This window comes from Ovis aries, chromosome 19 (genome assembly GCF_016772045.2).
Source record: "Ovis aries strain OAR_USU_Benz2616 breed Rambouillet chromosome 19, ARS-UI_Ramb_v3.0, whole genome shotgun sequence".
NCBI lineage: Eukaryota > Metazoa > Chordata > Mammalia > Artiodactyla > Bovidae > Ovis > Ovis aries.
In genome coordinates, this window is record NC_056072.1 from 43,131,703 (window position 1) to 43,145,362 (window position 13,660).

At 48.1% G+C, this 13,660-nt stretch overlaps 1 protein-coding gene across 12 annotated transcripts in view; it reads right to left on the minus strand.

Moving 5' to 3' along the window:
* Positions 1-7,650: 7,650 nt before the first annotated feature.
* The window catches only part of ABHD6 (abhydrolase domain containing 6, acylglycerol lipase), a 101,957-nt gene continuing 95,947 nt past the window's right edge, over positions 7,651-13,660 (minus strand). For 7 of the 12 annotated variants that reach the window (XM_060402342.1, XM_060402339.1, XM_060402336.1 and 4 more), the window contains one exon: positions 7,651-13,636. In XM_060402342.1, the coding sequence (XP_060258325.1) occupies positions 13,344-13,636 (293 nt within the window). In that variant the 3' untranslated portion in view covers positions 7,651-13,343. The remainder of the gene's footprint in view (positions 13,637-13,660) is intronic. The other 5 variants (XM_012099820.5, XM_012099816.5, XM_012099819.5 and 2 more) reach the window with 1 other exon arrangement.

The following is a 13,660-nucleotide window of genomic DNA, read 5'->3' on the forward strand; positions in this document are numbered from 1 at the left end:
CAAATGTAAACCAAGTATCATCTATTCGTCAACTGAATAAGTACTTGCTGAGCCCCTATTATGTGATAGGTACTGGGAACAAGATGATATGGCCCCTGTACTCACGAAACATACCATGTGTATTCTCAATAATAATAGCTAATATTAATCAAGTGCTTACTTTGTGGCCAGGCACTATGCAAAAAACTACATTATCTCATTGAACTCTCACACAGTCCTAAGGACACTATTATTATGATCCATTTTACAGAGATGGAAACTGAGGCACAACAGGCTAAGATCAAGAGCACACAGTTGTAAGTACATCTGACTCTAGGCAGTTCTCTCCACACTGCACCATATTATCACCAATTTGTCAGGGGTATTTAGAGGAGAGGGCCTCAGGCTGCCAAAACTTGAATGTAAAGCCCGTGAGGCTGGGGCCTTGTCAGTGTGGGCTCCACCACTGCCATCCGGTGCCCAGCTCTCAACTCCTACCAAGTACCCCTAAAATGAGTTCCCTTGACAAGTTTATGATTAGTCTCTCGATCCAAAACTTTATTCCCTTTCTTGTCCTGCCCCTGTTCCCCTCAGGATTGAAGAGCAGCAAAAAAAAAAAAAAAAAAAAAAGAGTGAAACCAAGCAGAACCCTGTGAGCCCTTCTTGTGTACAGAAACCCTTCCATGTGTAAGTAGAAGAGAATTCATCTTGCTCACTTGAGAATTCCAGGGGCTGGCCTTAAGGAGATGGAAAGAGCCCAGCCTTAGAGTAGAGTTACTGATTGATTACACATAAAACCATCAAGCTGATGCTGACCACACCGCTGCACAATCAGTCTGGAGATAATTACTAGAACTGACTGTGCTGTTCTGCATGTAGCCCCTTGCTTGTGCACTCCTGAAACTCCCCTTTAAAACCTTTTTCCTCTAACCCACAACTAGGAGATGGTCTCAGACATAGTCCATCCTAGGTAATAGTAATCAAGGGCTTACTTTGTGCCAGGCACCATGCAAAAGTGCCTGAATAAAGCAATTTTTTTCACCAACACTCATCTTTGAGTATTGACTTTTCAAGCAGCAAGCAGCCAAACTTGGGTTCCTACTGGCCTTGGCCAGTTACATATATATATCTATGTGTATACATAGATACATATATACATAAGTATGATCTCTAGAAGGGTTCCAAGTGGACTGATGGAAGAAGGGTGGGGCTGTGTAGAAGGTGTAGGAGATGCTCACAATGTTTTAGCATCCAGTTTGTTTATTTTAAACTGACAAGGCATCATTTTTATAATATTGTTGCTGCTGCTAAGTCACTGCAGTTGTGTCCGACTCTGTGCGACACCACAGACGGCAGCCCACCAGGCTCCCCGGTCCCTGGGATTCTACAGACAAGAATGCTGGAGTGGGTTGCCATTTCCTTCTCCAATGCATGAAAGTGAAAAGTGAAAGTGAAGTCGCTCGGTCGTGTCTGACTCTTTGCGACCCCATGGACTGCAGCCCACCAGGCTCCTCCATCCATGGGATTTTCCAGGCAAGAGTACTGGAGTGGGGTGCCATTGCCTTCTCTGATAATACTGTTCAGTTCAGTTTAGTTCAGTCGCTCAGTCGTGTCCGACTCTTTGCGACCCCATGAATCGCAGCACGCCAGGCCTCCCTGTCCAACACCAACTCCCGGAGTTCACTCAGATTCATGTCCATCGAGTCAGTGATGCCATCCAGCCATCTCATCCTCGGTCGACCCCTTCTTCTCCTGTCCCCAATCCCTCTCAGCATCAAAGTCTTTTCCAGTGAGTCAACTCTTCACATGAGGTGGCCAAAGTACTGGAGTTTCAGCTTTAGCATCATTCCTTCCAAAGAAATCCCAGGGTTGATCTCCTTCAGAATGAACTGGTTGGATCTCCTTGCAGTCCAAGGGACTCTCAAGAGTCTTCTCCAACACCACAGTTCAAAAGCATCAATTCTTCAGCACTCAGCCTTCTTCACAGTCCAACTCTCACATCCATACATGACCACAGGGAAAACCATAGCCTTGACTAGAAGGACCTTAGTTGGCAAAGTAATGTCTCTGCTTTTGAATATGCTATCTAGGTTGGTCATAGCTTTCCTTCCAAGAAGTAAGCGTCTTTTAATTTCATGGCTGCAGTCATCATCTGCAGTGATTTTGGAGCCCCCAAAAATAAAGTCTGACACTGTTTCCACTGTTTCTCCATCTATTTCCCATGGAGTGATGGGACCGGATGCCATGATCTTCGTTTTCTGAATGTTGAGCTTTAAGCCAACTTTTCACTCTCCTCTTTCACTTTCATCAAGAGGCTTTTTAGTCCCTCTTCACTTTCTGCCATAAGGGTGGTGTCATCTGCCTATCTGAGGTTATTGATATTTCTCCCAGCAATCTTGATTCCAGCTTGTGTTTTACTGTTAAAACCTGTTAAATAAAACTCAGGACTTGCCCCTTATGGTCACCAGAGGGAGCCTTGGAACATAGCCATCTGCATGCCCCTCCTTCCAACTTGGAAGAACAGATTTTCCTCAAGATGTCACCTCCCACCCCCAGTCCCCAAAGCAGGAGAGAGGAGACAGGGAAGGCAGGTTCACTGTCCCTTAACTGCAACCCTGGAATCCAAGGAAAATCTGGAAACCAAATCTTTCTTCATTTGGCATAATGCTTAATCTGAAATGAGGTGAAGCTTTTTATAGCTTTTGTCCCATTTGCTGTGGATATGCACAGAGCATACAGCAGAAATATGACTGCATTAGACCACAGAAGGCAGCCCCGGACCTCACTGGGCGTGTTGCACAATGTATGGTGCACATAATAATACCTCTGTAAAATCTGAAAATTTCAGAATTCAGTATCACATCTGGTTCTGTGAGGTGTGGTGGGGGACTGCAGTCTGACACTCATAGTTGCCCTCTAGCGAGTTAATTAATCCCAGTCAGCTTTGACTTGGGTCACTGGGATTGTCATCTTTGTGCTACTTTTTTTTTCTTTTTTGGCAGCATCACTTGGCATGTTAGGGTCTTAGTCCCCCAACCAGGGATCAAACTCTCACCCCCTGCAGTGGAGTCTTAACCACTGGACTGCCAGAGAAGTCCCTCCTGCCACTTTCTGCCGCTAAGAATCTCTTCTCCTCTCATCCTTACTGGAGCTTGGGAGACGTCTAGGTGTGCCCTGAGGTTCCTGGTCATTGTCTTGAGGGCTTAGAGACCTAAGATCCAGAAACCAGGGAAAGAAAGATTCCTCCAGGAGCCGACAGACAGGGCTGTCCTGTTGTTCAAAGGACATCCTTCCCTCCCCCCACCCATGAGACCCTCATCCTATCACAGGCACTGGCAACCCCAGGCCCACAGCCTGATGATGGTTTCCAGCCCAGACAGCAGCCACGCTGGGTCCCAGGGAAGCTGGAGACAGCAGGACAGCAGCCCCAGCAGGGCTGCCCTCTGGCCCAGACCACGGCAGGTAATTTGAGGACTTTCCCACTGCCCCATCTGTGACCACCCCCACTGCTCTTTTTTAACCTCCTTTCAGGGAATGGAGAGGCTGTAGGAACATCATCCACCTTGGGAGGGATGAGAGTGGGGGAGGGAGAAGTGGCTGATGGGAAAGTCCTAGTCTGTATGGTTCAAGGAATGACCTTGGAAGATTGGAAAGACGAAGAATCCGAAGAGTCAGGTTTCCAGCTGTTAAGAGAGTGTCTGTGTGAGTGATGGAGCAGACAGATATGAGATAAACAATGAAAAAGAGATGGGACAAGGGGTGGGGAAGAGAGAGAGACAGAAAAGCTTGGGAAACAGAGTCCAAGAGACCCTTTAAAAATGGTCCCAAACCTGGCCAAAGAGGATTTTAGCAAACATTTCTGAAATAGACCCAATAAACTACTGCTTTTAATACAAGACTTGCTTCAGTACTGTCATCAACCCTAGTTGGTGTGCCTGATGCACAGTGAAGCCACACACACTGAAAGGTCAGAGTGTGGAACAGAGAAGGGTTTACGGAAAGGCCAAGCAAGGAGGAGGGTGCTCATGCTCAGAAGACCCAAAGTCTCCCACGGCTCCAAGGGAAGTTTTTAAAGGCAACATTTGGGGTGGAGGCTAGAGGGTGCGTGATTTTCTGATTGTGTGGTGGTGAAGGGACAGGTGATGTTTCAGGAACCCCAGTGACCAGCCTTCCAGTTACAACCAGTGTGGGGTCTAGTCCTTGGGCTCATCAGATGATCACCAGTCAAGAGCAGTGGCCTGACCTCTGCGGCAACCAGAAACATCCCTCCCCTATCCCAGAAATCTGCTTGGACAAACAACCCCGATTATCTCCAGAGTGTAGAGGAGGGATGAGGGTACCAGCAAGGTAAATGAGCCCTGCAGAGACTGAAGAACACAAGTTCCAGTTATTAAGAGGCTAGAATGAGGAGGGCAGGCACCTTGATGTGCCCTTTAGCAACATGATCCTGGAATCCAGGTGAGCTTGTTTCCAGCCTCACAGGCGGCTCAGCAATGGCAGATCCCAAACTTATCTGAATAAACAGGCAGGTCACCTTCCTCAGCAGGGGCCCAAGGTGTGGCCTCAGTGATCTGCGGCTGAAGAAGCCACACAATGGCCTGGTCCAGGTGAGCCAACAGGGCTCCAGGGTCTCCTGGAAATTAAGCAATAGCGCTGCTGTCTGAACTGGTGAAAGCACCGCTTTTGCAAGTCACCTTCAGTCACAAACCAAGAGGCTTCCCTTTACTTGTTATCTGTGTGACCTTGGGCAAGGCACTTTACCCTTCCAAGCCTTGGTCTCCTTGGCTGTAAAATAGGCAGTGTCCCCTCGTCTCTTATAGGGCTACGGGAGAGTCTGACAAGGTGATGCATGGAAAACACAGAGTAGCACCTGGCACGCTCACCTGATTCAGTCGTGTAATTTACAAGATTCAGCCTAGCCTGGTACACATTGCAATCTCCCAGTAATTTTGGACAAAGCAACAAGTAAGCTTCCCTGGGAAGGAGGAGGAACTCAGGGGCTCAAATAGAAGATAAGACTTACTCTGGCAGGCAGCCCATCCAGTGTCTTGCACCAGTCACTCCTGGTGTCACTTCTGTCCAGAACAAGGAGCCCAGACTAATGGTGGATTGAGCTCTATACATTGCTGGACCCTCAGCCTCTTCACGGAGAAGGCAATGGCAACCCACTCCAGTACTCTTGCCTGGAAAATCCCATGGATGGAGGAGCCTGGTAGGCTGCAGTCCATGGAGTCGGGCACGACTGAGCGACTTCACTTTCACTTTTCACTTTCATGCATTAGAGAAGGAAATGGCAACCCACTCCAGTGTTCTTGCCTGGAGAATCCCAGGGATGGGGGAGCCTGGTGGGCTGCCACCTATGGGGTCGCACAGAGTCGGACACGACTGAAGCGACTTAGCAGCAGCAGCAGCAGCTTCTTCAACGTCTGCCTGGAGGGTCCATCCTCAGCAGTCCTAACAACCTGGCTCCAGGCAGTCAGGCAAGAGCCCATGTGTGATTCCTGGGGTTTTCCACTGTTGTTTCAGAAGCTTCCAGAAGTCTTTCAGGCAGGGCTGTGATAAATGACCCCTTTCTTCTTTCCAAGACTGTCATTAAAGATGCTCCAAAGGACCCATCAATAGACACTCCACAGGAACCTGCAGGCTCTTCCTAATCACAAAGGCAGGAAGTGGGGCTCAAGAGAGAGACATGCTTTTCTGCTTTTGAGTTTTCCTAGCACCATATGACCACAATTACAGGGTCAAGAGAGAAGCTCAAAAATCCATTTTGCAGGTCTATCAAAAACAGCTCTCATGGGACTTCCCTGGTGATCAAGTGGTTAAGAATCTGCCTGCCGCTGCAGGGGACATGGGTTCAGTCCCTGGTCCAGGAAGATTCCTCATGCTGTGGGGCACCAATACTGATGTGCCACAACTCCTGAGCCTGTGCTTTAGAGCCTGTGCAAATGTGCAACAAGAGCAGCTTCCGCAAGAAGCCCACGCACCGCAACTAGAGTAGCCCCCACTCACGCAGCTAGAGAAAGCCCGCTCACAGCAACGAAGACCCAGCACAGCCAAAAGACATCAGTAAATAAGCAAACAGAAGAACTCTCCAGGGACCTCCCTGGCAGTCCAGTAGTCAGGACTCCATGCTTCTGCTGCAGGGGGCGTGGGGCCCACTGGTGCTTTCCAGTGACAGAGGAGGCAGGAGCTGTGTCCTGAAGACCTTGCCCACTCTCCTTCCAGGGGGATGCCCCGCACATGCCCCTTCCTGGCTGGCTCCACTGAGGGTGCCATGCAGGGGCTTCTGGACATGAAGCTCAGTTCACCCCAGGAGGTAACTATTCCTGCACCTAATAGGGCTAATAATCTGGGATCCTTATCTCAGGAGGAAACCATCTGTTCTCACCCAGGGCTAATAATCTGGCATCCTTATCCCAGGTCTGGGGCTTCCTCCTCTGTCCCCAGTCACATCTGTCGTGATTGTCGTGACTGACTCCTCTGGGAACCTCACTAAGCTCAGAGTTCTTGGTGAATATGAGAGACCAGAACAAGCAACATGACAAATGTATACCTTTTTTTCTGCTTCATTGATTTCTGCTCTCATTGTCCTTTTCCTTCTGTTTTCTCCCCCCTAGGTTTGATTTACTTTTTTTCTAGCTTTTTAAGATAGAAGCTTAAATTATTTAATGTTTAGCCTTTCTTCTTTTCTAGTATTTGTATTTCAGCCTATAAATTTCCTTGTGAGCGCTGCTTTAGCTGCATCCTGCAAGTCTGATGTCACATTTTCGCATCTCTTATTTTTAAGATCTATATTCTGCTCTTCCTTGATATATTAAAATAATCAGATCAAGCCCTGAATGTCAATTTAAAGCACAATGTTCACCACAGAAAGCTCTCACTCTATTTCCAGAACTACTGGGTTTCAGACTCTGTAAAAAGATTTGAAAGAATGAATATTCTGAGGAGTTTAGGTTTCCAAATGCCACAGAAGAGTCAAAAGAACAGTTTGATGACCCTTACCTTTTGTTTTGGATGTATAATTTCAACTGAATAAAAACTGCAAACATGGGACTTCCCTGGTGGTCCAGTGGCTAAGACTCCATGCTCCCTGGTCAGGGAACTAGATGCCATAGGCCACAGCTAAGAGTCTGTAAGCCTCAACTAAGAGTTTGCAGGCCACAGCTAAGAGTTTGCAAGCCGCAACCAAGAGTTTGCACACCGCAACTAAAGATTCAACATGTCACAACTAAGACGTGGCATAGCCAAATACATAAATATTAAAATAAAAAAACCGCAAACATGATTTCTGGAAATGAAACCAGTAACTCATGCAAGTAAGGTCTTCCAATGCCTGTAGAACAGCTTTACTTTAAAAAACACATTTTGGGGATTCCCCTGGTGGCCCAGTGGCTAAGCCTCCCGGATTCCAGTGCAGGGGCCCGTGTTCTATGCCCCGTGGTCAGGGAACTAGCCCCACATGCTGCAACTAGGAGTTCACAGGCCACAACCAGAAAGACTCTGCGTGAAACTAAGACCTGAAGCAGCTAAACAAAAAGTAAAAACACCTCAAAAATAAATACATAAATAGTTTTAAGAAAGCAAACAAGAAACACATTTTAAAGTTGACAGAAAATCTACCAACACTACCCTTCATTAAGAGCTTAGAAGCAGAAGCCACTTGCACGTTGCTGATCTAGACTTATTACATTTATTTCATGTCATTGTGGTCACTTTTACAGCAGTTTAGATTTATTTTCAATTACATTACTGTTCACAGAATTCACAGAATTCATTAACAAACATCCAAAGGTTTTTCAGTAGCACAGCAAGATAGAAAAGAGGTGCTTTGGAGTAGAACCCGAGTCTGATTATTTAGATAGATGTCTAGAATATTATTGCTTTATTAGTCTTGTTTTTTTTTTTAATAATAAATTATTCCCAGGAAACCCACCCTGCCAGGGTTCTTTGTACTGCACCACCCAGGATCACGGGGGACATCAGCTGACACAGGGTGCCAGTCAAATCAGCCACCTGTGTTCTCTGCTGCTCTGCAAGCTGGCTGAGGCGGACCGTGTCTTCTGCGTGTATATTTCCTCCAGCCTGCCATGTTCCTCCACAGTCCTGCAGTTGACGGGCGGCAGTCACATATGGCACACGAAACTTAAATCAGACATAAACAAGGGGCTTGGTGAAGGGCGGCTAACGCTCCTAAAACAGCTACTGACTATGCACGGGAGAATGTCTGAAGCAACAGAAACACCTCGAATCTCAGTCTGTGAGGAACATCTTAAAGGAAATGTACTCAGTGGTCCAATGTGGGCATTCTGCAACAGGAATGTGAAGACTTCTGGGTAGATTTCATGGATGGGTTTTCTTTTGTTGTTCCATGTGAATTTGCATTTTGTGAAAAAAACATCTTGGAGATTTCTTCATGGCCCCTGAGGCTCTGTGGATCTATAGAGACCAGGGCTGGAGCGGGGTTGGCTTCCTCAGGGACAGGGGTGCTCCCTCCGCATTTGGGGCAGGGTCCCTGAGAAGTGGTGGCTGCATCAGGTTCTAGAGACAGGAGTGGAGGCTGGGTGTGGAGCTCAGGCCGCAGCTGGGGCCTCAGTCCAGCTTCTTGCTGTTGTCTGTGTTGTGTACAGAAGCTAAGAAGTCGACAAGGAGCTTGGCTGTCTTCCTGGGCCTCTCCATCACCACCGAGTGCCCACAGTTTTCCAGGAGCTCCACCTGGGAGTTGGTGATTGACTTGGCCAACATGTCCGCCCCCGACACATCAAGCACCTGCGGGACGAGAGAGGAAACTAGATGGAAAGGGTTCAGGCGCCCAAATGCACTCCGGGGACAGAACTCCTGTCCAGGCCTGGCAGGGGTGATTTTTAGAACCAAGTCACTTTGGTGTTGGGGCTTGTGGCTCTCTGATGGAAGCAACCACGTGCCTCGTGTTTTACTCTGCAGCTCGGTGGCAGGAGGTATGCTGCTGCAGTGTTACTGCACTGGAAACACAGGCCCTGCCCTGAGGATGCCCTGGTATGGTGGGGAAGCCAGACTGGAACGCAGACAAGTGCAGCGCGAGGTGGTGAAGACTCTGATGGGGGAGGATCCTGGGAGCTGAGGAGCCACAGGGGAGGGGGATCGTGGAAGAGGGACAGCACAAGGGTGGGAGGATGGCGCGTGCAAGGGACAGCCGTGTGAGCGGGGAGGGTGGATCTGTACATCTGGCCGTGCTGGGAGTCAAGTCTCAGTCTGAGGGCAGTGGGGAGCCTTGGGGCTGTGTTAAGGACAGACACATGATCGGGCTGGGCCAGGAGAGTGCACCCTGCAGCTGGTCCAGGGGAGGCCAAGCTGTGGGGAGGCCACACAAGACAGATGCAAGAGGCAGACAGGAATTATCACGAACCAGAGGACTAGGTCCTGAAGGCCCTCAGGGGATCCCCGAGCTATGTGACCTCAGACCCTGAAGTGTGTGAATAACAGCCAATGTTTTTCCCACATGAAGCCTACCACTTTCCCAGGTTTTCAAACTCCCTTTCATTTTCACCTGGGTTACACCTTGCTATTACCCCAACTCAGTCAACTGACTTTCTCCTCCTTCAGGGTCAGATTTACATTCACCCCCTTCGCTTCACCGCTTTCGCCTTCACCTCACCACCCCCCCAAACCAGACAAGGCGGCCCCTCCACTCCGGCCTTAACGCCGAAAGCAAAATCCCAACAAATTCGAGCACTGTCTGCTTTTGAGCTTTATTCTCCTCAACCCAGACTGGTAATACCAAGATTTGCTGCCCACCAGGAAGTAGGGTGAGCAGAGCACACGGCACCCTGGGCTGAGAAAACACAAGAGGGAACAGCTGATGGGGAGCGTGACGCGATCTCGCCTCTCCCTGCTGGTCCCTGAGAGCCCACGTCACCTTGGGGATTTGAGATGAAGAAAGGCCGTCATTGTCCCAGCTCTGGTTTCTGACTGAATGACCGCCTGCTGGCCCTGCCTGGGTCCCGCGTCTCCGCTCAGGCGTCCACAAAGCTGCTTTCAGTGCCTTGGCTGCTGTGAAGGGGGCACATGAGTCCTCCCTCCTCCTGATGCCCTGGTTCCCGTGCCGGGCATTCTCGGGTGCCTGGCTGATGTTGAGATGGCTGCACACAGGCGCCTCCGCCCTTCCTGCCCCCTGCACCAGGGGCACAGACCTGGCCTCTCCCCAGTCTCCTCTCCTGGGTCTCCCACAGTCGTGGGTAGTTGAGGTGCAGCCTGACTTCCTGCCTGTGTTCACATCACACACACGGTGGGCATGTGCAGTCTGCCCAGGGCTCACAATGGTGGCTTTCACCTCAGTGTCCACAGGGGCGCTCTCTCAACAGGGATAGCTCTGCTCCCATTTCCCTTCTCACGACGGTCAACAGCGTGAGACGACCAGATACCCTTTGACAGACACTGTAATTCTGTCTGCCTGCAGGCCTTATAAAGGCTCCATTTCCCACCACCACCTCTTGTTTTAAAGTTTTCAAGAACATTCAGTAAGATATGATTTCTAAAGAACGGCTGCAAACAAAAAGGGAGTTTCTGAAGTGTAAGTCAGTATGTCATTGGCAGGTTTATTATGGATGGATTGTGCCCCCTCCCCAAATTCATATGTTCAAGTTCTAACAAAATGTGACTTTAGTGGGAAACAGGGTCATCGTGGCCATAATTAGTTAGGATGACGTCATACTGGAGCAGGGTGAACTCCTAATCTAGTACGTGGACCCCTAATCTATCATAACTGGCGTCTTGCAAAAATGAGAGGTTTAAACCCAGAGGTGCACAGGCACCGGGACGGCATCATGTGAAGGTGAAGGCAGAGGTCAGGGTGAGGCACGGAACCCCAGAGCGCACCAGCAAACTCCCAGGAGCTCAGGGAAAGGCAGGGAACAGGCTCTGCTTCCCAGCTCCCATAAGGAACCAGTCTGCTGTGGCCTGGGTCTTCGATTCATAGTCTCCAGAACTGGTGTTACAGTGTTAGTGGCTCAGTCATGTCCAACTCTTTGCGACCCCACGGACTGTAGCTCACCAGGCTCCTCTGTCCCTGGAGTTCTCCAGGCAAGAATACTGGAGTGGGTTGCCATTTCCTTCTCCAGGGGATCTACCTGACCCAGGGGTTGAACCCAGCTCTCCTGTACTGCAGGCAGATTCTATACCATCTGAGCCACCAGGAAAGCCCCCAGTGTATCTGTATGGCAGAACTGGAAGCTAACGTAATTCTGTTGTTTAAGCCTCCCAATTTGTGGTACTTTGTTACGGCAGGCCTAGCAAACTAACCGAGCCATCTGACAAAGCCTGTCAAAACTTGAAAATGCACAAAGCCTTTGATCAAGCTATTCCACATCTAAGAACTCACCCTTCAGATACGCTCTCACACTGCAAACACACATGTGCAACGATGCACATCAAGGCGTGGTTTAGTGACAAAAAACTGAAAATGACCTAAGTGACCATCAATAGGGCACTAATGCAGCAGATGATGGAGTACTATGCAGCTCCCAAAAAGAACATAAAATTTTGTTTTGGACAACAACCATTCACGAATGGCAAATCTAGAGGGGAACGTTTGATGAGGACCAGGATATCCACATAGTCTCAAAGTGCCTCCCCATAGACTCCTTATTAGTTGCAAGTGGAGAAATAAGAAATCAGATGTCACAATCAATTAAAATTCCCATCACTGGGATGTCCCAGGCAGGCCAGAGGTTAAGAAGCTTCCACTGCCTAGGGCACAGTTTCAATCCCTGGTTGAGGAACTAAGATCCCACATGCCATATGGTGCAGCCCCCAAAATAAATAATAGTTTAAAAAATTTCCACCACTGAAGGAAAGTCATTCTGCTTCTGAGGATGTGAAGTCTTACTACCCATGAGATATTCTGGCCAGGGATATGTATCCCAAATTTAATCATGAGGAAACAGCCAACCAACTCAAACTGAGAAACATTTTGTAAAATAACTGGCCCCCACCCCAAAAAAAAACTGGCCCACAGTCTTCAAATATCTCAGTGTTATGAAAGATAAAGGCCAAAAGAGGGCATCATTTTATATAAAAGGAAACTGAAAAGACACCGATACGCAGTATGTGATCCTGGTTACAGGGGCAGGAGGAGGAGCAGTCTACATAGGACGTCCCTGAAACAAGGAATCCATTTGAAATAGGGACTGTACATTAGTTAAAAGCTATGTCATCAATGTTACATGTCCCAAGTGTGACAATGTCCTGCGATCATGTGAGATAATATTCTGGGTTGCAGTAAATACCCCTTGAAGCACTGGGGGTAAAGGGACATGACGTAAGCAGCTTACTCCAAAGGGCCCCTAAGCACATATTTCTACATCTGTCTAGACAAGGAGGTAGATGTTAACAAGTTGGTAATAAGCAAGACGTGGCACGTACACATCATGGAATGACGCTCAGCAACAGAAAGGAACAGTTCGTTGGCATAGGCGACGATACGGATGACCCTCAGAAATATCACGCTTGAGTGGAAGAAGCCAGATGCAAGAGACTACCACTGTAAAATAGCATGTTATGAAAATTTCAGATAGCTGAATTGTAGACAAGACTTCAGAAACAGAGAGCAAGTGAGTGGTTGAACAGTGCTGGGGCAGGAATGGAGACGAACTGCAAATGGGCCAGAGAGAACTTACAGGATGACAGAAGCGTTCTACACCTAGGCCGCAGTGGGCTGTGCGACAAGGTAAACCTTATAGCACGTGAATTTTTGAACAAGCAGTTAAAACTGATGAAACTAGGTAAAGTAGATACAGGAGTACTCTGCACTACTTTTACAATTACCCTGTAAATGTGAGATTATTTTAAAATAAAATATTTAAAGCACTAGAATGTGTGGATCTCTTCAAGCTGATATTAAATGATTTCCAAGGTACCTATTTCTCATATGTATGAAGCAATTAATGTGCGAAACTGTATATACTGCATGTTTGAAAATCTTATACATAACACTTCCTTATGCACGCTGACAGATGCTTAGAATAGAAACCGGCAAACAACAGCCCCTGCCTGCTTTGTGACTGCAGGCTCCCTGGAGCTCTGCCTGCCATTTGCTCTGTATGTCACCATCACAACAGAAGAGCTGAATACATATAACAGGAACTTATCACCCGTAGAGCTGCAAATATTTACTATCTGGCCCTTTTAGAAAAAGCGTGTGCAAAAACCGTTGCCTTAGAAAATTTAAAAGAAACACACACGAACGGTAAGTGCTGCCTTGAAGAAATGGGAACTGGGATCTAGGATGTCAAAGAGACTGAGAGTACTCTTATCCACCCTTCTGTACTCTTTCAAGGTTTCTGTACCATGTGACTATATGGCTTTGAGAAAGATAATTTACAAACACGCTTTCAAATTGTCACACATTTTAAGAGGTCAGTGTCACTGCCCTCAACTCCCTGTAAATGCCGGCACTTGGCACCAGGTGTGCGCCACCTCTCCCTGGTATCAGAGCGCAGCCAGGCTCCCTTCATCAAGGACCACGAGTTTGTCCTTGGAGGCTGGTGTAACCAGCACAGGCAGCCCCGGGACACGCCACATACCTGGTCTTGTTTCCCCCAGATTATCTGCGTAGGGACCTTAATCTTGTCCATGTTCCGATGGAGGGAGTATCTCGACTTCTCACTGACGATTTCCAAAAACACTTTGGAGGGAAGGAAAATAAAGT